Source organism: Molothrus ater, chromosome 27 (assembly GCF_012460135.2).
Source record: "Molothrus ater isolate BHLD 08-10-18 breed brown headed cowbird chromosome 27, BPBGC_Mater_1.1, whole genome shotgun sequence".
Classification (NCBI taxonomy): Eukaryota; Metazoa; Chordata; class Aves; order Passeriformes; family Icteridae; genus Molothrus; species Molothrus ater.
Window position 1 is genome coordinate 5,535,885 of NC_050504.2, and position 26,634 is coordinate 5,562,518.

Sequence of the window (26,634 nt, forward strand, 5' to 3'; positions counted from 1 at the left end):
AAAAAACACCAAGAAAAATTAAAAGGGAAATAAAGGAAAAATTCAGAGAAAAAAAAAATCAAGAGAAAACCAGATGAAAATTAGAAGAAACATGAAAAAGAAATTAAAAGGAAAACCAAAAGAAAATTGGAAAAATAAAAGCTAAAAATATGAAGAAAAAAAGGAAAAATAAAATTAAAAATGAGAAAAATAAAAAAAAATTAAATTAAGGGAAAAATGGAAAAAATTGGAAAATTAAAAGGAAAAATAAAAATCAACCTTGTAGGAACTGAGGAGCAAATCCTGCCCAGTTTTCCTGCTCCCCCTCCCAGGAGCTTTCCCGACACCTCCACAGAGCTGCAAACAAAGTGAAAATTCCAAATCTCCAAACCCTGAACATCCTAAGAAAAAAACAAAACCTTTTTATTTTGATTTTTTCCCCCCTTTCTTCCTTTTTCCAGAGGAAAAATTCCGCTCCCAACACGGCGAGAAATTCAGGAAGCGGCAAAGAAAAAATTCCTTGTGGATTACTGGGGAAAAACCCCCAAAATCCATTTAAAAATCCCAATTTTTTCCTGGGTTTCCCTCTGGAAAAGAGCCAAGAGTATCCCAAAAAAAAAAAAAAAAAAAAAAAAAAAGGAAAATATTGGGGAATGTTTGACACCATTTTATTCATCTTCAACTGCAGTGGAAAAATAGAAACCTTTTACAAGCGCCGGCGTTGTCAGCTCAACTCAAGTTATATATTTATATATTTTATATAAATTTCTTTTTTTTTCCTTTTTTTTTTCCTGTTTTTTATTTTTTCCTTGTGTTTTTCCAAGTGCAGCAAGAGACCAAAAACCACATCAAGCCTGATCCGAATCGAGCCTTGAGAAAGCAAAAAAAAAAAATCCCAAATAATTCCAAATAAACAGCTTTTAATCCCATTTTTTGTGGTTTTCTTTCCACATCCAATTTCCTCTCCAAATATCACCTGAATTTTTTAAATTTTTTCTTTCTTTTTGTGCACATTTCTATTTATTTATTTTTTTTTTTTTCACCTCTTTGGCACAATTTTGATTCTGCTACAGTCCGAGTCAGGAGATCTCTTTTCCCAATTTGCAGCACTTTTTTAAAAAAAATCTGATTTTTAAATTTTTTTTCCTGACTTTTTTTTAAATTTTTTTTGGACTTTTTGAAGCCTGAAACTCGCTGGACAAATGGATTTTTCTATTCCCCGCAACCCAAAAATTGTGTTTTTTTCCCCCATTTCTACATTCACAGTTGAATATTTAAGGAAGGAAAGGCGCTTTTGTTGCTGAGCAGGACAAGCCAAGAGCTCCAAACATTCAGCATTCCCTAAAAATAAAATCCCTAAAAAAAGCGACTTTCCTTAAATTTCATTTTTTTTCCCTCTTTTCTACTTTTTCTTCCCTATCTCTTACTGCCTGAACCTCAGTTATGAAATGCAACAGCTGAACCCTTAAATTTTGTATATTTTAGATTTTTTTTGTCTTTTTTTTTTTGTCTTTTATTTTTTTTTTTTCCCGGAATTTTTTTTTTTTGTAGTTTTGGGGAAAAAAAAAAAAAAAGAGAAACTGCAATGAATTTTTTTTTTTTTTTTTGGGAAGTTGAGAATGTGGATATGACCTCACTCACACACACTCACTCCTCCTGAAACTCCTTCTCTCTGCTCTGGGATTTGCCTCATCCCGGAGACTCCCAAATCCCTGGGAAAATCCCAAATCCCTGGGAAATCCCCAATTTTCCACCTTTCTCTCTCTCTCTCTCCAGCAGCCAAAACCTCACAGAGCACCACTTTAATCCCAATTTTCCCCGTTTTTCCCTCATTTTCTCCTCCGAGCTCAGCCGCTCTTGGGCTGGAGGGAATTTTGCTTTTTTCCCCCTTTTTTTTGGAAATTTTAGGGCACAGAATTCCCTCCTGGATGCCGGGGGTCACCAAAGGTTGGGATTTTTGTTCCGAGCCTCACTCACGCATCCTCAGCATCCTCTCATTCCCAAACATTCCGCACACGTCCTCACTCCCGGGGCTTTTGGGGGGTTTTGTAGGAGATTGGAGATTTTTCCTTTTTTTTTTCTTGGTGTTGTTGTTGGTTTTTTAATCCAGTGGGGGTCCTCAGGTGTCGTCCCAATGGTAACAGATCTGGAAAAGGGAAAAGGAAAAGGGGATTTAGGGCGGGAAAAAATGGGATTTTGTGGGGGAGAAAATGGATTTGGGGAATTCAAGAGGGGAAAGGGAATTGAGGGGGAAAAAAAGGGGGAAAAGGAATTCAGAGAAAAAAGGGGAGTCAGGAGGAAGAAGGGAATTCAGGGAGTTAAAGCCCTGGAAGTGTTTAAAAACGTGGGAATGGGGCTCTTGGGCTGGACTCTACCTTGTGGACTTTCCCAAATTTAACAGTCCAGGATTACAACAGAGACCCCCAAACCTGAACACATCAAATCAAGAGATAATAATAATAAACAAAAAATGTGAGGGAAAAAACTGGCTTGAATTCAATCTCAGAGACTTTTCCAACTTGAAAATAGAGAAAAATCGACTTTGTAGGGTCAAGAGACCCCCAAATGGGGCTTTTTTTCCCCCAAAAAAAGCAGGAAAACAGAACTTTGGGATCGTGAGTCTTCCAAGGCTAAGCTGAGCCAATTCCATGATGTTTTAGGTGGGATAAAAAGGGGGATGAGCCCTCACCAAGCTTGGTTCTTGAGTTTCCTCAGCTCTTTCGTGGCCCAGGTCGCGAGGGTTTTAGTTTTGTTCGTCTTGGATCTCCTCCCCTCCGTTAGCAGCTCGTGGATCATGGGTCTGGCTTCTACTAATTTCAGGACATCCTTCCCAAAAGCTGTACACAAATCCCTGGATGCAGAGGAGAATTGGGAAATAAACCCCATGTGAGTGGCACAAAATGCTGGTCGGGGGCTGATTTTGGGAAAATCGCAGTTAGAAATGGGATTAAAAATGCTCCAGTTCTTGGCCAAAGGTTGATTTCGCCATAATTCTCCTTCAATTCAGCAGGAGAAATGAAAACGCCTCAACCTGGCTTTCTCTGTTACCTAAGGATGAGGATTTTTTTTGGTTCTAAACTCCTGGAAAAATCCTAAATCTGGGATTTCTGTGACGAGTTTCTCACCTTCAGAACCGCTTCACACCTTGAGCCAAACACCCGAAGCCCAACCCCAAAACTGACACTAAAAACTTCAGCCAGGCAGGAAAAAAGGGCAGATTCCAGAATCTTAACCTGGCTTCCTCTGTTCCCCAAGGATGCGGGTTTTGGGCACTGAGCACCTGGAAAAATCCTAAACCTGGGATTGTGGTGATGATTCTCTCACCTGCGAAATCCCTTCCCTCCTGGAGCCAAACACCCAACTCCAACCCCAAAAGGGACCCGGAAAGCCTCAGGGAGGCAGGAGAAGGGGGCGATGCCAGGGTTTTTCCTGGGAGGAGCGGGCGGGGAGGCCTCACCCGATGAGCCCCGCGGCGCAGGCCACCACCCCGTCCGTGTGGTCCTCGTCCCCCGCGATGTGGTCGATGTAGGACAGGATGAATTCCACCCTGGGCTGCACCAGCATCACGTCAGCTGCAGGGCAGAGGCCTGGTCAGAGCTTTGGCAGCGCTTGGGATGCTCCCAAAAAACAGCCCGGGGCCCACCTGGACCCTCCCTCTGGGGAGCGGAAACGATCCCGGATTGTTTGGGGTTTTTGCTGTGGCAGGGATGTGAGAACCCCACAAGGAGGCTCAGGGGGGCTCCTGGATCCCTGGAAATGTCCCAGGAATGTGGGGATGTGGCACTGGGAGTTCAGGGAAAAAAGAGGATTCGGGGAATCAACAGGAGAAAAGGGAATTCAGGGAATTCAGGGGAAAAAGGGAATTCATGGGGGAAAAGGGATTCAGGGGAGTAAGGGCAAAAAAAGGAGATGTGGTTTGGAGGTGACACTGGACGATTTCAAAGGAAGGGAAGGAGCAGGGACACGACAACCCCAAAAGGAGGCCTGGGGAGGTTTGCATCGGGTATCTGGGAATATCCAGCACGCCAGGAGGTGGCTGGTTTCCAGGGTGGATCCCACAGGGCTCCCACTCACGGTGCACGTTCTCCTGGTCTCCCTTGAGGCCCTGGATGATGCCCGTGTAGGCCTCCAGGCAGCCCTCGCGCAGCTCGTTCAGGTAATCCACCATGTCGTAGTCGGACTGGGGACAGACACACGGACACAGCCCTGCCTTCAGCTCCAGCTCCCTCATTTCCCAGACTCTGCACTCACACGGAGCGTCAGCACGTTCTGCTCGCAGCTCAGGCACACAAAACAATCCCTTTCCAGCCCCAGGGCCAAGGACAACCTTGCAGCTTCAGGCCCAAAAGTGTGAACAACACAAAGGCCCAAAAAGTGTGAACAAGGCAAATTGAGGGGAGCAATCTGCGAGGATGGGACTGCATAGCCTGTAAATGGACAATTAACCCCAATATGGAAATGGACCAAAACTTGTAAAAGTGAGAAAACTCCTGACTCTGAGTCCATCTTGGGTGTAGCCACGGCCAGGCTCTTGTGCTGCCCAAGGTGTACCCTTGAAGCCTTTTAACAAATGCCTACTTTAATCCTTTAACTCTGCCCAGCCCCTTTAGGCTTCCAGGCGAGACCTTGGGAATGCCCCCTGGGACTGGGCACAGCTCACCTTGTCCACCTGGGCCTGGGATGCCTGCTGGAGGGTGTTGAGCACCACGTCCAGGTACTTCTTGAACTCGCCCCCGATGGCCAGGGCGATGTCCCCGAACACCGAGAGGATCTGCGGCTTCACCGACCTGTGCACGTTCTCATTCTGGGAAAAAAGCATCCCAAAAAGGTCCTGGATCGGTGTGGGAAGGGGCAAAGGGAAGGAGGGAATGGCCTCAGGCTGCGCCGGGGGGGTTGTGTGGGGTGCTTCGGAATGCTTCTGCAGGGGAAGGGGTGTCAAATGTTGGAGCAACTACAGCCAGGGGTTGGAAAATGCCTGGAAATGTCCCAGGAACGTGGGAGAGGGTGGGAAAGGGAGGAAGGAATCCAAAAGGAAGAAAGGAATTTGGAAGGAAGGAATTCAACAGGAAGGGAGGGAGGAATTTGGAAGGAAGGAAGGAACTTGGAAGGAGTGAATTCAGGAAGGGATTCAGAAGGAATTCAGGGAGAGAATTCAGGAATTCAGGGGGAGCAATGCAGAGTGGGAGAGAGAAAATAATTTGGGAGGAATTCAGGAATTCAAGAAGGAATTGATTTAGGAATTCAGCAAGCTGATAAATGAGACATTCCCCCAGAACCCAACGCCCTTGCCCCCAGCACCTCCTGGCCGCCGTTCAAACCGCACGGCGTCGCCAAACACGAGACATTCCCGGAGAATTCCTCCCACTTTTCCCAGGCTTCTCCCACCTCCCACTCCCCTGGGAAGAGTGAGCATCCAACTGTTACTCGGGAATCTCCCACTCACCCCCAGGTTCTCCAGGAGCAGCTGCATCACCTCGTCGCAGAAGGGGAGGATGTTGGACTGCAGGGCTCGGCACAGGTCCCCCACCAGCCCCACCGCTGACAGGCAGACCTGCAACGGAGCAGGGATCAGCTCTGGCACTGGGGATCATCCCCAGGGATTTGGGGTCGTCCCCCAGGAATTTGGGGTCGTCCTGGTGCTCCGGAGGGATGGGAGGGTGATTAAATCCTAAAGGGGATAACGAGCTGGCTGACAGCACGGGGGTGAGGCATGAGGGCAGCACATCCAGGAGTGGCAGGGATTCGGCTTGGAAAAACATCCCTAAATTCCAATTCCAAAGGGGAAATCCCAGACAGGATTTGGGCTGGAAAAACTACTCCAAAATTCCCATGGAGGCCATCAGGATTGATAACCAAGGGCAAATCCCAGCCAGGATCTGGGCTGGGGAAAAAAACCTCCAAATTCCCCTGGGGGACACCAGGATTTGACATTCCAAGCGGAATTTGCTGCCTTATCCACACTTTTCCTTGGAAGTAACTAAGAAAACCTAAGACACCAAAATTCCACGCTCCAAGGTGGTTTGGATTTGAGAATCCTGGGATTGTTTGGGTTGGAAGTGACCCCACTGGATGGGCAGGGGCACCTTTCACTATCCCCAAACTCATCCAACCTGGCCCTGGAAAATTCCAGGGGTGGGGCAGCCACAATTTCCCTGGAAAAGGGAGAAATAGGATCCACACCTGGTACTCAGCGTAGTTTTTCAGACCAATCCCAAGGAAAGGTTTGAAGGCATCCATGTACTTCAGGAATTCTCCACCCAGGACTGTGCAGGGAAAACATTCCAGTGAGAAGGAAAATCCCGATTCCTGGCATTTGCCATAAACAATAAATCAGAAATCCCTCAAATTCCACCCAAACCCAGCGAAAAGCAACGTCCCACTTGACAACTGAGAACAGTGAAATTCACAAATTCTTACAGGAAATAGTAAGAAAATACACCAGGCCACAATTCCATGCTCCAAGGTGGTTTAGATTTCAGAATCCCAGGATTTTTTGGGATAAAAAGGACCTTCAAGTGACACCTCTCACTCTCCCAAGCTGCTCCAAGCCCTGTTCAGCCTGGCCTTGGACACTTCAGCCATGTGAACACCCCCAACTCTCCTTTACTGCCTTATCCACATTTTCTTTGGGAATAATAAAAAAATACAAGAAACCAAAACTCCACTCTCTAAGGTGGTTTGGATTTCAGAATCCCAGGATTTCTTGGGTTGAAGGGGACCTTAAAGTGACACCTTCCACTATCCCAAGTTCCTCCAGCCTCGGCCACTTCCATGGACGGAGCCCCCCCCACCTTCCCTGCACCAGAAATTACATTTTTCACCACTTTGCCCAAAATTCCCGGATCCAACCCCATTCCTGACCTTCCACCAGGGTGCTGACGGCCATCAGGGCGTCCTCCTGCACCCCCCCGGAGCCGGCCGTGCTCTGGAACATTCTGAGCAGCGACGCCATCACCACGTCCGAGATCTGCAGCGCGTCCTGGTGCTGCACCTTCCGCAGCACGTTCTGAGGGAAAAATCGTGGAAAACGGGCAAAAATCACTGCTTATCCTACAGGTAAAGCACTCCCACAGCCCTGGGTTTGCTCCTTCTGAGGGAAAAATCGTGGAAAATGGGAAAAAATCACTGCTCATCCTACAGGTAAAGCATTCCCACAGCCGTGGGTGCTGCACCTTCCTCAGCATGTTCTGAGGGAAAAATCATGGAAAATGGGAAAAAATCACTGTTCATCCCTCAGGTAAAGCATTCCCACACCAATGGGTGCTGCACCTTCTGCAGCACATTCTGAGGGAAAAATCGTGGAATTTGGGCAAAAATTGCTGCTTATCCTACAGATAAAGCATTCCCACATCAATGGGTCTGCTCCTTCTGAGGGAAAAATAATGGAAATTGGGCAAAAATAACTGCTCAACCCACAGGTAAAGCATTCCCACACCAATGGGTGCTGCACCTTCCTCAGCACATTCTGAGGGAAAAATCGTGGAATTTGGGCAAAAATTGCTGCTTATCCTACAGATAAAGCATTCCCACAGCCCTGAGAGCTTTGATAAGGATGAAAGAGCTGCTGTTTGAACCCTTTTGCAGCCAAAAAAATCTGCTTTTGTGGCTGCAAAGTCCCGTTCATTTGGCTGCATTCAGATTTTCCAGCTGAATTTCCCTTTCCTGCTGCATGGGCTGTTCTCAAAGCTTTGCCATGTGTAAGCTGGAATTAAATGTGACCAGCCCAAATTTAGCCTATTAAAAAAAACATAATAATGAAATCCTTTTCTTTTCTGTCGCAGCTGAGCTTGTAGGGGTTGAACCCTTCTGAATTAAAAGTTTAGAAATGCTTGAAGTGGTCAAAATACAACAGTTCCCAGGAAAAGAAAAAAAAAATCCTTAATTTCCAGAAGAACGTAATTATTTAAAGTTTAATTTTGCACTCCACAAAAATGGACTTTGGCTGTTTATATAATTAAGATTTGATTTATGGAATTACCGGATGGTTTGGGTGGGAAGGGAGCTTAAAAATCCCCAAATTCCATGGACAGTAACACATCCCACTAAACCAAGTTGATTCTTCCAGGGATGGGATTTTCTCACTTAATTTTCAATATTAACAAATGTTTTTTCTTCTGCTGGATGTTCGTAATTGCATTTCCAGCAAAACAACAACAAAAAAAAAATTGGGAAAAACCCCCATATATTTTATCTTTTTAATACTGAAAAAAGTCCCTCTGCTGAGTTTTACTCTGTGGTTTTTTAGCATTTGCTGCAACTGGGTAAAAAATTCAGGTTCAGGTTCTGGGATGATAATAAAAAACCACATTTAGACATTAAAATTGGCATCTTAATTCCACCTCAATTACACTCCCCAGGCAGAGATCAGTGCCCATCCTGTGAGATTCCAGGGCAAAAATTCTCCATTAAAACCCTTTCCAAGGACAGTTTATTCCCATTTCCCATTATTTTCAAAAATTACCGTAAAATTGGAGAGTGAAAGCAAACATGAAGCTTTTGAGGATGAAATTAGGGACAACCTGGGATCAACCTGGAGAGCACCTGGGTTGCTCTGAGCTGATTTTTTGGGGAAAAAAAACCCTTTTTTGAGCAGTATTTGCAGCAGTAAGCACCGCCCTGGTGGCTCCTGCTCATTAGCAGATGTTTAATTGGGAATTCTGAGGACACTCAGAACATTTTAATTGGTGCCATTTGGATCAAGTGCACTGAGCACAAGAGGCAGATGAGGGAATCAAAGCCTTGGGGGAATTTTTTTGTTGTTGTTGTTGTCTGTGGGATTGTTGAGGCTGTAGCCAACCCAAGAACCAATCTGACAGCACAGACAACCTATAAAATCCCCAGCAGCATTCTTTGAGTCACATTGCCCTGAATTTTGTCACTAGAGCACAACTTAGAGACTTCTGAACCTTGCATCACCTCCCACGTGTCAGCTGGGACCCAAAATCCACTTTTTTCATTCAATTCTCAGCACCAGGAGCTGAGGTTGCAGCTTTAGGGGCACAAAAACACCTCAAAAACCACTTTATTCCCACAGCAAACGCAGGAGAGAGGAACTTACCTGGAGAGTAGCACAGAGAAGAGACTGGAGGTCGTTGAACTGGATTCTGTCAGAGGTGCTCTGGATGTGAGACTGAAACAAGAACAAAATCCCACATGTGAAGAGGCTGCCTGGGATCCTGGCAGCTCCAGGGAGAGCCAGGTTGTACTTTAAATATTTGTTCTTTTCAGATTTCAGAGCACAGGGGCTGTGAAGAAGCTGAATATAGAAACCCTGAGTGGTTTGGGACCTTAAATCCCAAATGGGCAGGGACACCTCCCACCATCCCTGGATTTGGACACTCTCAGGGATAGAGTTTTAAATTTAAATTTTTAATTTTAAATCAGGATTTACCCACCTCCATCTGCAGCACTTGCTGGAGCCTCTCCATGATGACCAGGGTGGTTTTTTGGACAGCAGGATAACAGTCCTTGGCACTGTTTTTCACTATTTCCATCAGGGATTCATAGGCAGAACTCCTCAAGTTATTCTGGTGTCCATCAGGTCTGCAACAGAAGGAGGAAGATTTGCAGCTCCAAGTGCTTGGAAACAGATTTTTTTTAATTTTAGTAAACCAGCAACAGCTCCATTTGAGTGCTGTGACAAGCAGGAGCCACTTGAAAAGCCTTGAAATAAAGGGAATTTGTGAAGCCGCTTCTGGCAGTTTTCTTTCTAACGATTTTCAGTTTTTGAAATGATTTTCAGCAGCTCTCACAACAAGGAGAGGGACAGAAGGAGCCTCGGAGTTGGTGTCAGGTGAGCAGCACTTCAGAGCCCCTCCCCAGCCACCCCTGAGGGTGTGAAATTTGGAATTGAGGCACCGGAGATGATTGATGGGCTCCAGAGCCTTGAGCCAGACACTCCACTCCTGGCTGGATGCAAATGAAGACAGGGAAAGAGTTTAAATTTTGAACTGGGACAAGGCTTTAAGGAGAATCAGCAGCAAAAAGAGCTCCATCAGTCCATGGAGCTGATCCAGGGATTGAACCTGGAGCTGTCAGATTTTTGTGACCTTCGAGCCACCATAAAATTTGAGTTTTAGCCTTTTTTTTCCCCCTGCATCTGAGAGCAAAATATTTTCCCTCAGATGTGAGGGGAAAACGTGAGGAAAAAATGGAGGAGTCGTGAGGGGAAAATGGGGGAGATGTGAGGGGAAAATGTGAGGGGGAAATGGGGGAGATGTGAGGGGAAACGGGAGAAATTTGAAGGAAAAGGGAGAAGGGACACTTCTGGACTTCCTAAAACCAGATATGGACAAAATTATGAGAAATTATTCAGTGGGAAGAGCTGTTTTCCTGGGATTTGCATCCTCTGTTCCTCTGGGGTTTTTTATACCAACTAAAGCCACGTTTTAATCCAACACCAGATCTCAGCTGCCAAGAAGAGCCTGAGAGCGTGGAGCGGGAAATAAATGAGAAAAGGCTTTCTGGAGAGGCTGCTTTACCTGTCTGCAGTCTCCAGCAGTTTCTGCACTATCAGCTCAAAGGAGGAGGATAAGCAGTAGGTTGCTGGTTCTTCCTGATCATCAGCCACATCTGCAGCTTCATAGGCAGCTTCAGCAAGGCTGGAGAAGGCCTGGGACACAAAATATCAAAATGTCCAACTTGAGGGAAAATGGGCGAGACGTGAGGGGAAAACGGGGGAGATCCGTGAGGGGAAAACGGGGGAGATCCGTGAGGGGAAAACGTGAGGGAAAAAAGGAGAGATTCGTGAGGGGAAACGGGCAAGATTTGGACAGCCAAGACCAAACAGCCTTAAGGGATGTCCAGGCTGGATATTAAGGAAAATTCCCTCATGGAAAAAGTCCCAGGCATCTGCACAAGCTGCCTGGAGCAGGGCTGAACTGCCAGTCTCTGGAATTGCCCACCAAATTCACAGATGAGCACAGAAGAGCCAGCACAATTCAGCGCTGCTCCCGGCAGAACGCTCAGACCTGGTGTCACCAAAACCCTTCCAGATCCCACCGGGAGCTGCTTTTCCCACTGGGTGTGGATTGCTGCGGGGTTTGGGGGGCTCCTCACCCAGCAGACGTTGGTGGCCACCCGGGGCTCGGCGCTCAGCCCCTCCATCAGGCACTGCAGCAGCGGGGCCAGGTAGATGTCGTTGATGGCGGCCTCGGGCAGCATCTCGCAGATCCTGCCCACGGTCCAGGCTGTCGTGTCCCTGACCACCACGCTGGGATCCTTCATCAGCTCTATCAACGTTGGCATGGCCTGGAAGGAGCCAGGAGAAACCACGTGAGGGGAAAAAAAATTTCTCCTATAAATAACCATGCAATTTTAAACTCTAAAAACCCCCAAACAAGAGATTTTTACCTCTAAAACCAGATTACACCCTCCTGATTTTCCTCAAAAGAAACCCTCAAAACCCCCACAAAACTCAGGCTCCAGAAGCCTCCAAAACAGGTGACATCCTTTTGATTTTCCTTAAAATACGATCATGTAGAAACCAGACATTCTCTCCCAATTAACCCAGCGATTTTGGGCTCTAAAACCCTACAAAACTCAGGCTCCAGAAATGTCCTAAACAGGTGACATCCTTCTGATTTTCCTTAAAATAAGATCAATTAACCCAGCGATTTTGGGCTCTAAAACCCTACAAAACTCAGGCTCCGGAAACGTCCAAAACAGGTGATATCCTTCTGATTTTTTTTTAAATAAGAGCATGTGGAAGTCAGACATTCTCCTCCAGACAACCACAAGACTTTTAGCTCTAGCAGCCCCTAAAAAGGGCATTTTTACCTCCAAAACCAGATGGCACCCTCCTGATTTTCCTTAAACGAAAACCTCACGCAAACCGAACAGCCTCCCCTGAAGACCCGCAGGATTCTGAGCTGCAGGCCGTGCCCAGCACTGACCTGTATGACCAAAGGCTTGAGCTGGTTGGGCTCGGGCCCCTCCAGGATGCAGCCGAAGGCCATGACGGCCGCGTCGCGGTACCTCCAGTCGGGGTTCTTGATGTGCTCCTTGATGAAGGGCAGCACGTGCGGGACGATGTCGTCCTCGCAGCACGTGGCCAGCAGCATCAGGCACACCCCTGCTGCCTTGCAGGGGTTCCAGTCGTCGTCGTCGTCGTTCTCATCCTGCGGGAAGAACATCACCCGGCGATGCAATGAAGTTGAACTTTAGTTTTTCTCAGATTTTGTGCTGCTTTACAGTGTGGGTCTGAGATACATATTAAGGGTTGGTGAGCTCTCTTCACAGAGCAGGGAGATAAAATAATTCCTTTTACAGCTTGGGAACAAGGACAACCATACAAGTTACAGGAGCATATTCTGTCAGGAATAGAGGGAATCACCAAACCTCTCTGGGAACCGCAAATCTTGGGAAGCACAGCTCCAATAAATCCCTGGAAGTGTTTAACAGGAAGTAAATAAACCTAGGCCTCAATAATTCCAGGGATTGGGAGCTCACAGGAAGCTGTGGAATATTTGGTTTAATATTCCAAATAGGAATAGAGGGAATCACTAAAACCCTCTGGGAACCACAAATCTTGGAAGCACAGCTCCAATAAATCCCTGGAATTATTTTAGATATAGTTTAACAGGGACTAAGGCCTCAAAAATCCCAGGAACTGGAGCTCAGATGAGGCAGGGGCTGTGCAATATTTGGTTGAATATCCCAAATATTCTTTCAGGAATACAGGGAATCACCAAACCCTCTGGAAACCACAAATGCTGGGATGTGATCAGGGAAAAAAAGGAGGCAAGTCCCAGTCTCAGCCCAAAAATTGCTGCATCACTGGCTCAGAGTGGTGCATGAAAACTCATCACAGACCAGGGACTGCCGCCTCCTGAGGCATTTTGGGGATCCAAAAGGGATTTTGAGGAATCCAAAACCCCATTCCCGAAGGAGCCAGGGGGGCAGGAAGAGCTCCTGAGCTGCAATTCCCTCAAGGAATGTGGCACTCACCTGTTTCGTTAAGGTCTGGGTTAGGATAGGGACCAAATACTGCAGTGCCCCCTTGGCGTAGAACTTGCTGGTGTGCTCTGGGGGCCGTCCTTGTTCTGCTGCCTGCAGGGAAAAAGAAGAGGTGAAAAGTTTATTTTCATCAATATTTTTATCTGGTTTTATATAATTTTTTCAGCATTAAAAGGCTGAATGATCAACTCCAGGAGGCATAAATTCCCTTTTTCCCCCCCCCTCCTCCCCAGCACAAATTCTGAGCTGCCTCAAGGGCACTTTGGCACTGAGGTAAATATTCCAAAATCCACTTTAAATATTCCAAAATCCACTTTAATTCCTCATCCCTCCTCACAGGGCACAATTATCCCCATTTTCACTTGGCTGTCAGGTGCAATTACCAAGTGACCCCAAGGTGAAGGAGCAAAAGGTTTGGAGCAAATAAACCCCACCCCACTGCTGCTGCCTGTCCTTTTATCCTTGATTTTTTTATTTTTTGGGAATGCAAGCATAAATATAGATTTAGCTGCTTTTAAAAAAATGGATGTGATTCATGCAGAGCCCTTCAAAGTTTCAGCTGTTATTGATCTCCACAGACAATTTCTGCAAACAGCATCTGCACGCAGAACAAATTCCCCAAATTCCTCTCCAGCCCCAGCCATTCCACAGGATAATTACTTTTATTTCATCCAGAATTCCAGGTCTGACTCATAAATCATGGATTTTAGGGAATGTGTACCATCTTTTGGAAGAAAAACTCTGTCATAACCATGGCAGACCCCAAAATTTTGGGCATTATTTCATTAATCCCACGGATTATTTCCAGGAAAAGCATGGGAGAGCTCTGTGATAGGAGCTGCATGTGGATTTAGGTGGAAATAGGGAATAAGAATGGTAAAATTGGGTTATTTGAACAAAACCCACCAGGCTGGAGAGAAGCTGGGATGGTGGGAGGTGTCCTTGCCCATGGCTGGGATTTAAGGTCCTCCCAACCCAAACCATGTCAGGATTTTGGGATTAACAGGAATTCTGAATGCAGTGTCAGCTAAAAACCTCCAATTTACCTGGGGGGAGCAGGACCTGGGCCAGAACCAAGTGAGGAGCTAAAAACTCGAGCCCCAAATGAGGAACTAACTCCCAAATCAGCAGCTAAAAAGTCCCAAAGGGGAAGCCAAAACTTGAACTCCCAAATGAGCAAAAAACTTCCAAAAGGAGCCAAAAATCCCCAAAGGAGGAGCAAAAACTCAACTCCCAAAGGAGCCAAAAAACTTCCAAAGGAGGAGCTAAAAACCCCCAAAGGAAGAATTTAAAGCTCCCAAAAAGAGGAGCCAAAATCTCTTTTAGGGCTTTTCAGGTGGAGCTGTGAGCCCAAAACCAGTCAGGAATTTCTCCATTTCCCCCCAGGAACGCCAGGAGGAGCTCCCAGGGTGGCCAAAGCCAGGAACGGCAAATTTCAGGGGAAGAGCAGGGGATCCCAGGGCATGGATGAGGGGATGGATGAGGGGAAGGATGAGGGGAAGGATGAGGGGAAGGATGAGGGGATGGATGAGGGGAAGGATGAGGGGATGGATGAGGGGAATCTGAGGGGAATCTGAGGGGAATCTGAGGGGAATCTGAGGGGAATCTGAGGGGAATCTGAGGGGAATCTGAGGGGAATCTGAGGGGAATCTGAGGGGAATCTGAGGGCATTGATGAGGGGAATCTGAGGGCATTGATGAGGGCATTGATGAGGGCATTGATGAGGGCATTGATGAGGGGAATCTGAGGGGATGGATGAGGGAATTCCCAGGGGATGGATGAGGGGATGGATGAGGGGAATCCCAGGGCATGGATGAGGGAATTCCCAGGGGATGGATGAGGGGATGGATGAGGGGAATCCCAGGGCATGGATGAAGGGATGGATGAGGGGAATCTCAGGGGATTCTCAGGGGATGGATGAGGGGAATCCCAGGGCATGGATGAGGGGACCCCAGCCCCACCTCGGAGGCCTCGATGGCCAGGTCCATCTCCTCGTCGCACACGTTGGACCAGAACTCGATGCCCTGCAGAGCCACCTCGTCTATGTCGCTTTTCATTGCCTCAATCGTGATCTGCCATGCCAAAAAAAAGGAGATTTTAGGGATTGATCCTGCCTGGAATTCATCCTGGTTTGTGGGAGATCAGGAGGAGATTGGGGGAAATTCAAGTTATTGAGGTTGAAAATTACAAATCGGATTTTTCGCCCTTATTTTATCACCTCGAACTGAGGTTTTTGTCCCATTTGGAATTTCAAGGATGTGGTTTTTAGGGATTGGGATTCCCAGGGATACAAAGGAAAATCAGGAAAGGAACTTTTTAAAGAGATGGCCTTGAGAGAAATAAAAATGGAAAACAGAAACAGAAATTGAGGGAGATTTGAGAAATAAACATGAGAAATATAAATAAGGGAAATCAGAGAAATAAACATGAGAAATATAAATATGAACAAAGGAAAATCAGAGAAATAAATGTGAGAAATACCAATACAAGTACAGAGAGAGCAGAGAAATAAATATGAGAAATACAAATGGGGGAAATCACAGAAGTATAAGTAGAGGAAAATCAAGAAAATAAATATCAATATAAACACAGGGAGATCAGCCAAAAAGAGTGAGAAATATAAATTCAAATGGGGAGAAATCAGAGAAATAAACCTGAGAAATAAAAATACAAATGGGGGAAAATACGAGCAGAGAAAAATCAGAGAAATAAATATGAGAATTAGAAATAAAATTTACTTATTATAAATAAATAATTCATTATAGATTAATTTAATATCTTACTTACATATTATTAACATCTATTATTATACCAGTGTATAAATATTATTATACTATTACATTATATTAATATATGCTAATTATATATGAAATTAATACATGTTCATTAGAAATATATAAATAATTTTATTATTAATTATTAAAATTATTTTATAAATAAAACATAAATCACTCACAGCAAAGAGGGCAGGCCCCATGTAGGTCTCCATATATTGATAATAAAGGGACATTATCTTCACCAGGTTCTGTAAGGCAGCCACTCGTACCTGGGGCAGAGAAAAATGCCCAATTTCACACAATTTTCCTATTTTTAGGATATTTTTGGCAGGCAGAGATTCCCCAGGAAGGGAATTTTGAATTTACTCACCCTTGTGTCTGGACACTGTGTGGCTTCACAGACTACTTGCATAATAAAGTGCCTTTCAGACTGAAAAAAAAGAGAAATAAAAGAACCTTAAAAGGGGTTCAAAGAAGAATTTAAGCTTTTAAAGGCTCCCCAGGGAGGGCGAATTTAGGTCTGGACCAGCACAGACACAGGGCACCACTCCCTGCTCTACTTTAAACCATCTTCCCCCCAAAGTGGGAATATTTTCCCCCCAAAATGGGTCTATTTTTCCCCAAAAGTGAAGTGGTTTTTTCCACCAAAATGGAAATTTTTTTCCCCCCCAAAACCGGAATCCAAAACTTCCATTTCAAGGCTGTCCAAAATAAAGACACAGCAGAACTTCAGAATTCAAAAATCGTGCTGGTCCCTGAATTATTTCAGCAATTTCTTAAAAAAAAAAAAAGGGGGGGGGAAAAAGGGAAAAAAGAAGGAAAGAAAGGGGAAAGGTCCAGTGCTCCCCTCCCTGGCCAGAGCTGGATCCAAGTCTCAGTTTCCACAGGATTTATCCATCAAAACTCAGCGTGGTGCATGAACCCTCATCACTGACCGTGGATCAGCAGCTCCCCCTGCAATCCCTCCCCAAGATTTTGGCTTTTTTGGGGTTTTGTTTCCCTCACCTCTTTGTCAAAGTTTGCTTTGGTGAATTCCAAAGAGTTCAGGAGTGCGTTGGTAGCTGCAAGCTTCACATTGTTGCTGGGCTCCTCCTTTCTCATTCCCTGGATTATGGCAGTCAGGATTTCATTGGACTTGTCCTGGAGCTGCTCTGGATCCTGAAAAAAAAATATTAAAAAAAATCTGGATAAAGTTATTTATTCTTTAAATAGATTTTTTAAATTTATTTATTATTTAAATAGATTTTTTTCTGTTTCCAAGCAGTAGAATCTACAAATAAAAGGGATTTTTTTTTTGGTCAGGATCTACAAATAAATGTTTTTGAAAAATTTTAGGATAAACCAGGAAATCATGGGAAATCCAAGGAATTCCTGCAGCACTTGGGATGGGAAGGAGAAACCTGAACTGAGCACAAATCCTCCAGAAATCCCCTGGCCAGAGGAAATTCCAGATTTTCCAGCCCAGGGAGGATGCCAAGGCTGATCCCCGTTTGCTCTGGGACGTGGATGCTGAGCTGAGGTTTTCCCCAGCCCTGTGGGGACACGGAGGCTCCGCATTCCCTTCAGGAATGGTGACCTGGATTTGGGGTGGAAAGGAGGTCAGGCCTTCCAGGAACCTGCCTGGAGCTGCCAGCAGGGGGAAAATCTCCTGGAAACCAGGGAATCCCCTCCAGAGCCGCAAAAATCTCCTGGAAATCAGGAATTCCTTAAGGCTGGGAATCATCAAAGCATCACCAAAGTTTCCTGGGAATCCAAATGTCAGGAAAGCCCTCCAAGATAATTTTAAAGTCTCCCGGAAATCAGGATTTCCTAAAGGCTGGAAAAGCCCCAGACCATAAAAAATCTCCTGGGAATCCTTAAAAAACAAAAAATCCAACTTAAAAAGCCCCAATCCAACATCCAACCAAAAAAGTCCAACCTAAAGAACTCAATCCTAAACCCAGCCCAACCAATCCGAAAAACTTCAACCCAAAATCCCATCCAAAGAATCCAAGCCAAAACCCAAACCTAAATCCAACCCAAAAGATCCAAAAAACTCCAATCCATCCCAAAATGCAACCCAAAGAATCCACCCCAAAGAATCCAAAAAACTCCAACCCAAAGAACCAATCCAACTCAAAATCCAGCCCAAAGAATCCAAGAAACTTCAACCCAAAGAATCCAAAAATCTCCAACCCAAAGAATGGAACCCAAAGAATCCAAAAATCTCCAACCCAATGAATTGAACCCAAAGAATCAAAAAATGTCCAACCCAAAGAATCAAACCCAAAGAATCCAAAAAATCTCCAACCCAAAGAATGGAACCCAAAGAATCTAAAATCTCCAACCCAAAGAATCCAAAAAATCTCCAACTCAAAGAATGGAACCCAAAGAATCCAAAAATCTCCAACCCAAAGAATCCAAAAAATCTCCAATCCAAAGAATCCAAAATCTCCAACCCAAAGAATCCAAAAAATCTCCAACCCAAAGAATTGAACCCAAAGAATCCAAGAAACTTAAACCCAAAGAATCCAAAAATCTCCAACCCAAAGAACTGAACCCAAAGAACCAAAAATCTCCAACCCAGAGAATGGAACCCAAAGAACCCAAAAATCTCCTACCCAAAGAATCCAAAAATCTCCAACCCAAAGAATCCAAAAAATCTCCGACCCAAAGAATCCAAAAAATCTCCAACCCAAAGAATCCAAAAATCTCCAACCCAAAGAACCCAAACATCTCCAACCCAGAGAATGGAACCCAAAGAACCCAAACATCTCCAACCCAGAGAATGGAACCCAAAGAACCCCAAAATCTCCAGCCCAAGGACCCCAGCCACCCATCGCAGGCCGTGACGGCCTCCGCGCTATCCCAGCCGCAGCCCCAGCGCCCCGGGCACTCACGATGTCCTGGCAGATGTAGCCGATGGCCTCGAGCGTGGACTCCTTCATGTGCTCGGTGCTGTGCTGGTTGGTGACGTTGGCCACCAGCTGCGGGATCAGCTCGGGCCACTGGTTCATGGGGATCTCGGCGCAGGCGATGCCGGCCACGCACTGCGACGCCGAGCTGGGCCGGTACGTCTCTGTGCCCAGCGTCTGCAGCACCTGCGCCGCACAAACGGGCATCAGGGACCGGCCACAGATCACTGGGGAACCCGGGAAAGACCGGCCACAGGTCACCGGGAACCGGGGAAAGACCGGCCACAGATCACGGGGAACCGGGAAAGACCGGCCACAGATCACCGGGGAACCGGGGAAAGACCGGCCACAGATCACTGGGGAACCCGGGAAAGACCGGCCACAGATCACGGGGAACCGGGGAAAGACCGGCCACAGATCACTGGGGAACCCGGGAAAGACCGGCCACAGATCACCGGGGAACCCGGGAAAGACCGGCCACAGATCACGGGGAACCGGGGAAAGACCGGCCACAGATCACTGGGGAACCCGGGAAAGACCGGCCACAGATCACGGGGAACCGGGGAAAGACCGGCCACAGATCACTGGGGAACCCGGGAAAGACCGGCCACAGATCACCGGGGAACCCGGGAAAGACCGGCCACAGATCACCGGGGAACCCCGCAAAACGCTGCTGGGAACCCCAAAAACGCTGCTGGGAACCCGCACAAACGCTGCTGGGAACCCCCCAAAAGCGCTGCTGGGAACCCCAAAAACGCTGCTGGGAATCCCCCAAAAGCGCTGCTGGGAACCCCAAAAATGCTGCTGGGAACCTCCCAAAAGCGCTGCTGGGAACCCCAAAAACGCTGCTGGGAACCCCCCAAAAGTGCTGCTGGGAACCCCCCAAAAGCGCTGCTGGGAACCTGCAGAAACACTGCTGGGAACCCCAAAAGCGCTGCTGGGAACCCCCCAAAAACGCTGCTGGGAACCCCAAAAACGCTGCTGGGAACCCCAAAAACGCTGCTGGGAACCCCACACAAACGCTGCTGGGAACCCCCCAAAAGCGCTGCTGGGAACCCCAAAAACGCTGCTGGGAACCCCAAAAGCGCTGCTGGGAACCCCAAAAGCGCTGCTGGGAACCCCAAAAACGCTGCTGGGGACGCCAACAGCCCGGCTGGGACTGCCGGGCTAAAGGTTCAACAAATCGCGGTTGAATTCGCCCCAAAAAGGAAATTTTTTAATGCTAAAATTATCTTGGTAGTTTTGTAATGCATTGGGATCGATCAGGAAGATTTTTGGTGGTGGAATTTGGGAACTTTTCCTTAACTTTCTGGTAAAAGTTCAACAAATCGGGGTTGAAATCAACACGAAAAGCAAATTTTTAAATGCCAAAATTATCTGTGTCATTTTGTTGGACATTGGGGTTGATTTTTGGTGGTGGAATTTGGGAACTTTTCCTTAAAATAACGGAGGGAGGGGGATGCATTTTTTCAGCTTTTCCTGTTATACACCAGTAAAATTTTCTTTAAAAAACAGAGGCAGGGGTTTGCACTTTTCCATCATTTTTAGTTATACACCAATAACTTTCTCTAGAAAACAGAGGGATTTTTTCAGCATTTCCCAGTCATACGCCAGTAAAATTTTCTTTAAAAAGTAGAGGGAGGGGTTTGCACTTTTCCATCATTTTTAGTTTTACACCAGTAACTTCCTCTAAAAAATGGAGGGAAATGGGATGAACTTTTTTCAGCATTCCCAGTTCTACACCAATAACTTTTTAAAAAAAAATAGAGAGGGAAATGCTTTTTTTTTTTTTTTGATCATTTCCACTTGAATACCAATAACATTTTCTATAAAAAATAGAGGAAGGGATTAGCCTTTTTCCAGCATTTTTGGTCATACACCAATGAAACTTTCTTTAAAAAACAAAGACACGAGAATTAATTTTTTCAGCATTTCCAGTTACACACCACCAACATTTCCTTTCAAAACTGGAGGGAGTGGGGTGCATTTTATCAGCATTTCCAGTTCCACACCTTCATTTTCCAAGTTTCCACCTAAATGTTGGGTTTTTGGTGTTGAAAACAGCAACAAATGGTTCAATTCCAGTGCACAGGGACAGCTCCTGATCCCAGTAACATTCCATGGAAATAAAGGACCAAAGGCGCTCCCTCATCTCGCACCCAAATTCAGCCCCTGCTGCGGCTGCCCCTGATCCCGGCCATGTCCAAGGCCAGACTGGGCCTGGAGCACCCCGGGCGAAGGAAAGGTGGGAGCTGATGGAATTCAGGGTTCTCCCCACCCAAATCGTTCTGGGACTCTCGGGAGCGACTCTGTTTACACACAGAAAATAAACACAAAGCTCGGGGCCGAGCTGAGTCAGTCACAGAGCGCTGCACAAATCCCAGCACCGCTTTTTGCTCCCATCAGCCAAAACGAAACAACAAAGCACTGAGCCACCACTTCTGTCCCTGCAGGCTCTGAACTCCAACCGGGCAAAGAGCATCCTCGGGAAAACGCACCAGTTTTTATTCATTTTCTATCTGGAACTTGTCATTTTTCTCCCCCATTTTTCACTTTTAAAACTTGCTGGGCCTCATGTGAACGTTGCTCAGGCTCATTTCAAAGATGCTGATGGGGAGTGGAGAGCACTTTGGGAAGATCCTCCTCAGAAAGGGAAGAAAAATCTTCCTCAAAAAGCATCTCCTGCAGAAAAATCAACGCCCAGCCAGGCTGCAAGGGAAACCATGGAATCCTGGAATGGTTTGGGTGGGAAGGGACCGTAAATCCCACCCAGGGCCACGGACAGGAACATTTCCCACTCTCCCAGGGGCAGCCACAGCTGCTCTGGGCAATCCCTGCAGCGTTTTTAGAGCCTCACTGTAGAAACTTCTTCCTTTAGCTCCTCTAAACCAATCCTCTTCCAGTCCAAAAGCATCCTCCCCTGTCCTGCCAGAACCTTCCATAAATCCCAAACATCCTGAGCTGGAAGGGATCCACAGGGAGCACCCAGCCCAGCTCCCATCCCTGCAGGACACCCCAAAATCCACCCTGTGCACCCCTGGCAGCTCTGAGAGCTTTGGGATCATCATCCCTCCTTGGGGAGCTGTCCCAGTGCCCAAACACCCTCTGGGGAAACCCCAAAACCCAACCCAACAGATCCAACCCCAAACTGCTGGAGCTCTGAGAGCTTTGGGATCACCACCATTCCATGGGGAGCTGTCCCAGTGTCCAAACAGCCTCTGGGGAAACCCCAAAACCCAACCCAACAGATCCAACCCCAGAGTTCTAACAGCTTTGGGATCACAAGCATCCCATAGAGAGCTGTACCAGCACTCAACCAACCCCTGGGGGAAGATCTTAGTCCAAATGCCACCCCAAAACTCATCCGGATGAAACCAACTCCCAGAACTGAGCTGCTGCTCCAGAGGGCAGGAGAAGACTGCTCAGGTGGAGAACCAGGGGTGATGACCCGAGGCGCAAACGAGGGAACAGGAGGAGCGAGGCCGGGACTTACGAAGTTCTTGACCTCCCTGCGGGCGTTGGCGTCGATGGCGAGCCATCTCTGCTGGTACTGGGCCTTGATGTCGGGGTCCTTGGAGGTCAGCGAGTTCTTGATCTGCAGCCCCGCGGCCACGCGCGCCACCTGGCTGTTGCCGGGGTTGGCCAGCACTTTGGACAGTTCCACCAGGAAGGTGGGCTGCGGAGAGAGCGCGGTCAGCCCCGGCCGGGCCGCGCCGAGGGCACGGGCTCGGCTCCCGGCGGGCAGGGCCGGGCTCCGCGGGCGTGGGGATCCCCTCAGAGCTGACACCGGGGCCCCGCCACCTTCCCTGCTCCTGCCCGCCCCGGCAGCGCCCTCAAATGGGGCATTTATGGGGCAAAACATGGAGGTTCTGGGTGGGAATGACGGAGGAACTCCCTGCTCGCTGCTTGGGCGATTCCACACCCAAACTGGGATTAGTAAAATGGGGAACCTCTGATCTGTGACATTCCAAACTCTCTGCTGACCACAGTGATGATTAACTCCTCAAAATTATAATCAGCCCCTCAAAATTATGATCGACCCCCCCAAAATTACGATCGACCCCCCCAAAAAAGCACCTGGGTGCAAACAAAACCCCCTGACATTGGTGCCACTTCCTCTGCTAAAACCTTCAATTTTTAAACCTTTTCTTCTTTCAAACCTTTTTAAAATTTCTTCACATTTCAGAGGCTTCCCCTAAGTCAAGTGTCAGCAGTGAAGTTTTATTTTTTCCTGAATATTTTTCCTCAAAAGCTTTTTGCCTGCTCAGAGAAGCCTTCCTAGAAAATAGTGGGAGCAGATGCATTGCTTTCCAAGCGATTTTCCTAAAAATCTTCTACTTTTTTACAATAAACCCATTTCTAAAATCTTTTAAGAAATCTTAAAATATATCCTTAAAGAAAAAAAAAACCAAACTTAAATTACAAAGATTTTGGGGCACCATAACCCATTTGTAAAACTAACTCAACATTCAAAAGTTGAACAAACAACTCCAGTGCCTTGGACCCCAGGTTTTCAATGCCCAAGCCCAGATCTTGAGATAAAATTAATTTTAGTTCCATCCCAAACTCTTCAAGTTCAAACTGAAGAATTTGGGGTCAAATTCTTGGGGGAAAACTTTAAGAGATGCTGTAAAGCATTAGAAACATTCTAAATTTATAGAAATATTTAGAAATATTCTAAATTTAATGCAATAGAATAAACCCTACGAACAGAGCCCACTAAACCACTTCAAACCAAATTTTAAATTGTGATTGTATCAGGAGTGAGGAACCAGCTAGAATTAGCTCACAGGACAACCCAGAAGTGTTGCTGCCACCTTGGACAAGAAAACTCCTGAAATTCACAGGTGGAGAAGCATCCTTGGGTTTCTCACTCATAAATTAGCAGGAAAATTTGTCTTTTCATGAGGTTTTGAGGTAAATTCAGCTAAAAAAAAAGAGCAGTATCACAAGAAACCTCAGGTTTGAGAGATAAGGTGAGGGCAGATGTGCCTGACCTGGCGCATCTGCAGAGGTGTCAGGGAACAGCTCAGGTAAAAATGGATAAATTAGCTAAAGGGAGTTAATTAGGGGTGCAGAGGAGGAGGAAGGGGGGAGAGGAAGAGCAGGAGGCTCCAGCAGGGAACTGGGAGATGCTCCCAAAGCCCTGGGGCTCTCCTGCCCCTTCCCTCTCCTGGGAAAGGCTCTTCCCACCCAGGGACCACATCCTGTGGTGGGGACAGGCCTGAATTCCTCATCCTCATCCTCCTGCTTCATCCCCACCCTCATCCTCCTCCAGGACTCAGCCCCCTCCCAGCCTGGACCATTCCCACACAGGTCCTTGGTGCCAGCCCTGCCTCTCTCTCACAAAGCAAAGTAAAAATGAAAGCTTGGAGCAATCCCCCCAGGCAGAGGGGAAAACGAAACCTTGGGAAATCCACATTTCCCCAGCTCTTCCCAGCACCTGGGAATCAGGACCATGAGCAGCTCCTGCCCATCACCCCAAAATCCCTCACACCACAGAGCCCTGGAGCTCCAGGCTCGGCTGGGGCATCCTGAGGTGCCCCCAGCACCACCCCAGAGGATTTTCCCTCAAAACTGGTGCTGAGCACAAAGGCTGCATCAATCCTGCCCCGAGGGGAGCTCACCCTCCTCCCAGGAGCGCCACAAACACAGAACCCCCGTGGCTGTCCCAGCTCACAGCGGGCCAGGGGAGGAACTGCTGGGGGTGACAGGTGCCAGTTCTGGGGGTGGCAGCGGGGCTGCGACAAGGACAGCACCGGGACACCGGGACCCAGCACCCCCAGTGCTCCCCAGGGCTGCGGGGAGCAGCCAGGGCTGCAGCCCCACGCCTTGACTAAGCAAAAACCCTTCTCGAGCAGCACCAGCCTCGAATCCCCTGCTCCAGCACCGCGGCTACACCCGGGGCTTTGGGCTTTTTGTTCCCCCTTTCTTTTCTTTTTTCAGACTTCTTTTCTTCCTCAAATCTAAGGTCACCGGGGGTGCAACTCCCCCTGCCCAGCCGCACCTCCCTCCCCACCAGCCGCCCCCGAGCTCCTCCCCAGACTCCCGAAGCTCCGATCCCGCCCGGCCGGGGGGCCCGAGGGGATGCGGCGGGCCCGGTGCGCCGAGCAGCAGGACCGGACAGGGGTCCCGAGGGCACTGGAACGGGGCAGCTGGGCTGGGCGGGGGTCCCACAGGCAGTAAAACCGGACACTGGCACCGGGCAGCAGGGCTGGGCAGGGATCCCGCGGACGGCAAGGCTGGGAGAGGGTCCCGTAGGAGCGGGCGCTAGAACCGGCCGGGGGTCCCGCGGGTGCAGGGCCGGGCGGTAGGAGCGGGCAGCGGGACTGGGCGGGGGTGCGGCGGCACTAGGAGCGAACGGGGGTCCCGCAGGCGCTGGAAGCGGCAGGCGGGGCCGGCCGGGGGTCCCCGCAGGCGGCCGGGCTTTAGGACCGGGCGGCGCCCGGGGCCGCGATGGCCGCGGTGGCCGCACATGGCCCGCGGCCGCTCCCGCACCGGCCCCGCCCCCCGGCCCGGTGCCGCGCGCTGATTGGCTGCCGGATCCGCAGGGCGCGCTGTGATTGGCCCGCGCGGCCGCCGGGCGCGGGCAGGGGCGGCAGCGGCCATGGCGGCTGGGCCGGGCCGGGCCGGGCCGAGCCGGGCGGGGCGGGGGGGCCGCGGAGCGCTCGGGGCAGCGCCGGCCCCGCCACCGGCCCCGCCACCCCCGGGGCCGCCCCGAGCGCTCACCAGGTTCTCGATGGCCGCCTGCTCCAGGAACTTCTGCGCCGCCTCGAGCTCTGAGCAGTCTGCGGAGGGGAAACCGGCGTCAGCCGCGGCCCAACCGCCCGGGCCCTCAGGCTCCAAGCACGCTCCTTAGCGTGCCCGGGAGCCTCCCCGCCGCCACGGTTCCCGCCCGCCCCACGGCCTCCGCCGCCGCCCACGCCCTCCCCGGGGCTGCGGGCGCCGCCTCGGCCGCCCCGCGGGTTGCGCGGCCCCCGCCCCGCCCGGCCCCGCCGGGCCTGCCCGCCCCGCTGCCCTGAGCCCTCAGCCCGCGCCCTACCCGGCGAGACCGTCTTCTCTAGGATGGTGATGAGCTCCATGGCGGCGGCGTGGCGGCTCCGGCGCCGGCGGGAGGAGGAGGAGGAGGAGGAGGGGAAGGGGAAGGGGGGGGGAAGCGGGGCGGGCCGGAGGAGGGGAGGGAGGGGAAGGGCGGAAAGCCGGGGCCTGCCCCGCGGAGGCGGCGGGCGGAGGCCGGAGCGGGGCGGGGGCGGCTCCCGGTGCGGCTGCGGGGCGGTGGCGGGAGATTATTTTCAAAAAAAAAAAAAAACAAACAAAAAAAGAACGGAAAAAGAAGAAGGAAAGAAAAAAAAGGGAAAAAAAAAAAAAAAAAAAGAAGGGGCCGCGCGAGCGGGGAGGCGGCGGCGCGCGCGCGCACCGGGCGGCGGAGGGATACGCCAGGAGGCCCCGCGCGCGCGCCCCGCGCCCGCCGCGCTGATTGGCCGGCGGGGCCCCCCCGGGCCGGCGCGCGCGCCTTTCTATTGGCTGGGCCGGCGGCGCGAGGACATTGGCGGTGGGGGGGCAAAGGGGGACAGCGGGGGAGGAAAGAGAAGGGGCGGGGCTTCCGGCGGCGCGCGCGGGGCTTGGGCGGGGCCGGGCCGGGACCATTGCCGCGGGGCGGGGGGGGAAGAGGGCCGCGACCACGTTGGGCCGCGGGTGGGGGCGGCACCGGGACCGGCGGGACCGACGGGAGGAGAGCCGGGGCAGCGGCGCCGCTGCTGGGCCACCGGCAGCGCTGCTGGTTCCGGCCACGGCCCGCGCAGCTCCGCCCGCGGCGGGCGCGGAAAGCGGCGGCAGCGGCACCGGAACCGGCTTGGGAGGAGCCACGTGCTCGGCGCGCAGCGGGAAGCGGAGCCGGCGCGGGTGTCCCGGGGCCGGGGGTGTGTCCGGGTGTCCTGCCCGGCCCTGCAGAGTCGCTCCGGGACGGGGTCCCGCAGGAACCGGGATGTCCCTCGGGCCGTGATGGAAGCGCTCCCCGGGGAGACAGC

General features: G+C 49.4%; 1 protein-coding gene across 2 annotated transcripts; it reads right to left on the bottom strand.

Annotated features, from left to right (window-relative positions):
• Nucleotides 1-630: 630 nt before the first annotated feature.
• KPNB1 (karyopherin subunit beta 1) lies at nt 631-25,877 on the bottom strand. 2 transcript variants are annotated; one of them, XM_036398874.2, is made up of 22 exons: nt 25,650-25,876; nt 25,337-25,395; nt 22,101-22,283; nt 18,593-18,793; nt 16,719-16,871; nt 16,084-16,143; nt 15,893-15,982; nt 14,898-15,008; nt 12,928-13,029; nt 11,874-12,098; nt 11,038-11,229; nt 10,461-10,591; nt 9,375-9,522; nt 9,038-9,109; nt 6,841-6,985; nt 6,160-6,242; nt 5,423-5,530; nt 4,640-4,783; nt 4,054-4,159; nt 3,437-3,551; nt 2,669-2,830; nt 631-2,125 (listed from the first exon to the last, which is right to left on the bottom strand). In XM_036398874.2, coding segments are annotated over exons 1-22 (2,631 nt in total). In that variant the 5' UTR covers nt 25,690-25,876; the 3' UTR covers nt 631-2,124. The 2 variants fall into 2 exon arrangements, with proteins under 2 accessions (XP_036254767.1, XP_036254766.1); XM_036398873.2 differs by lacking the exon at nt 631-2,125 and having other exon boundaries at nt 2,665-2,830; nt 25,650-25,877.
• Between the last annotated feature and the right edge of the window lie 757 nt (nt 25,878-26,634).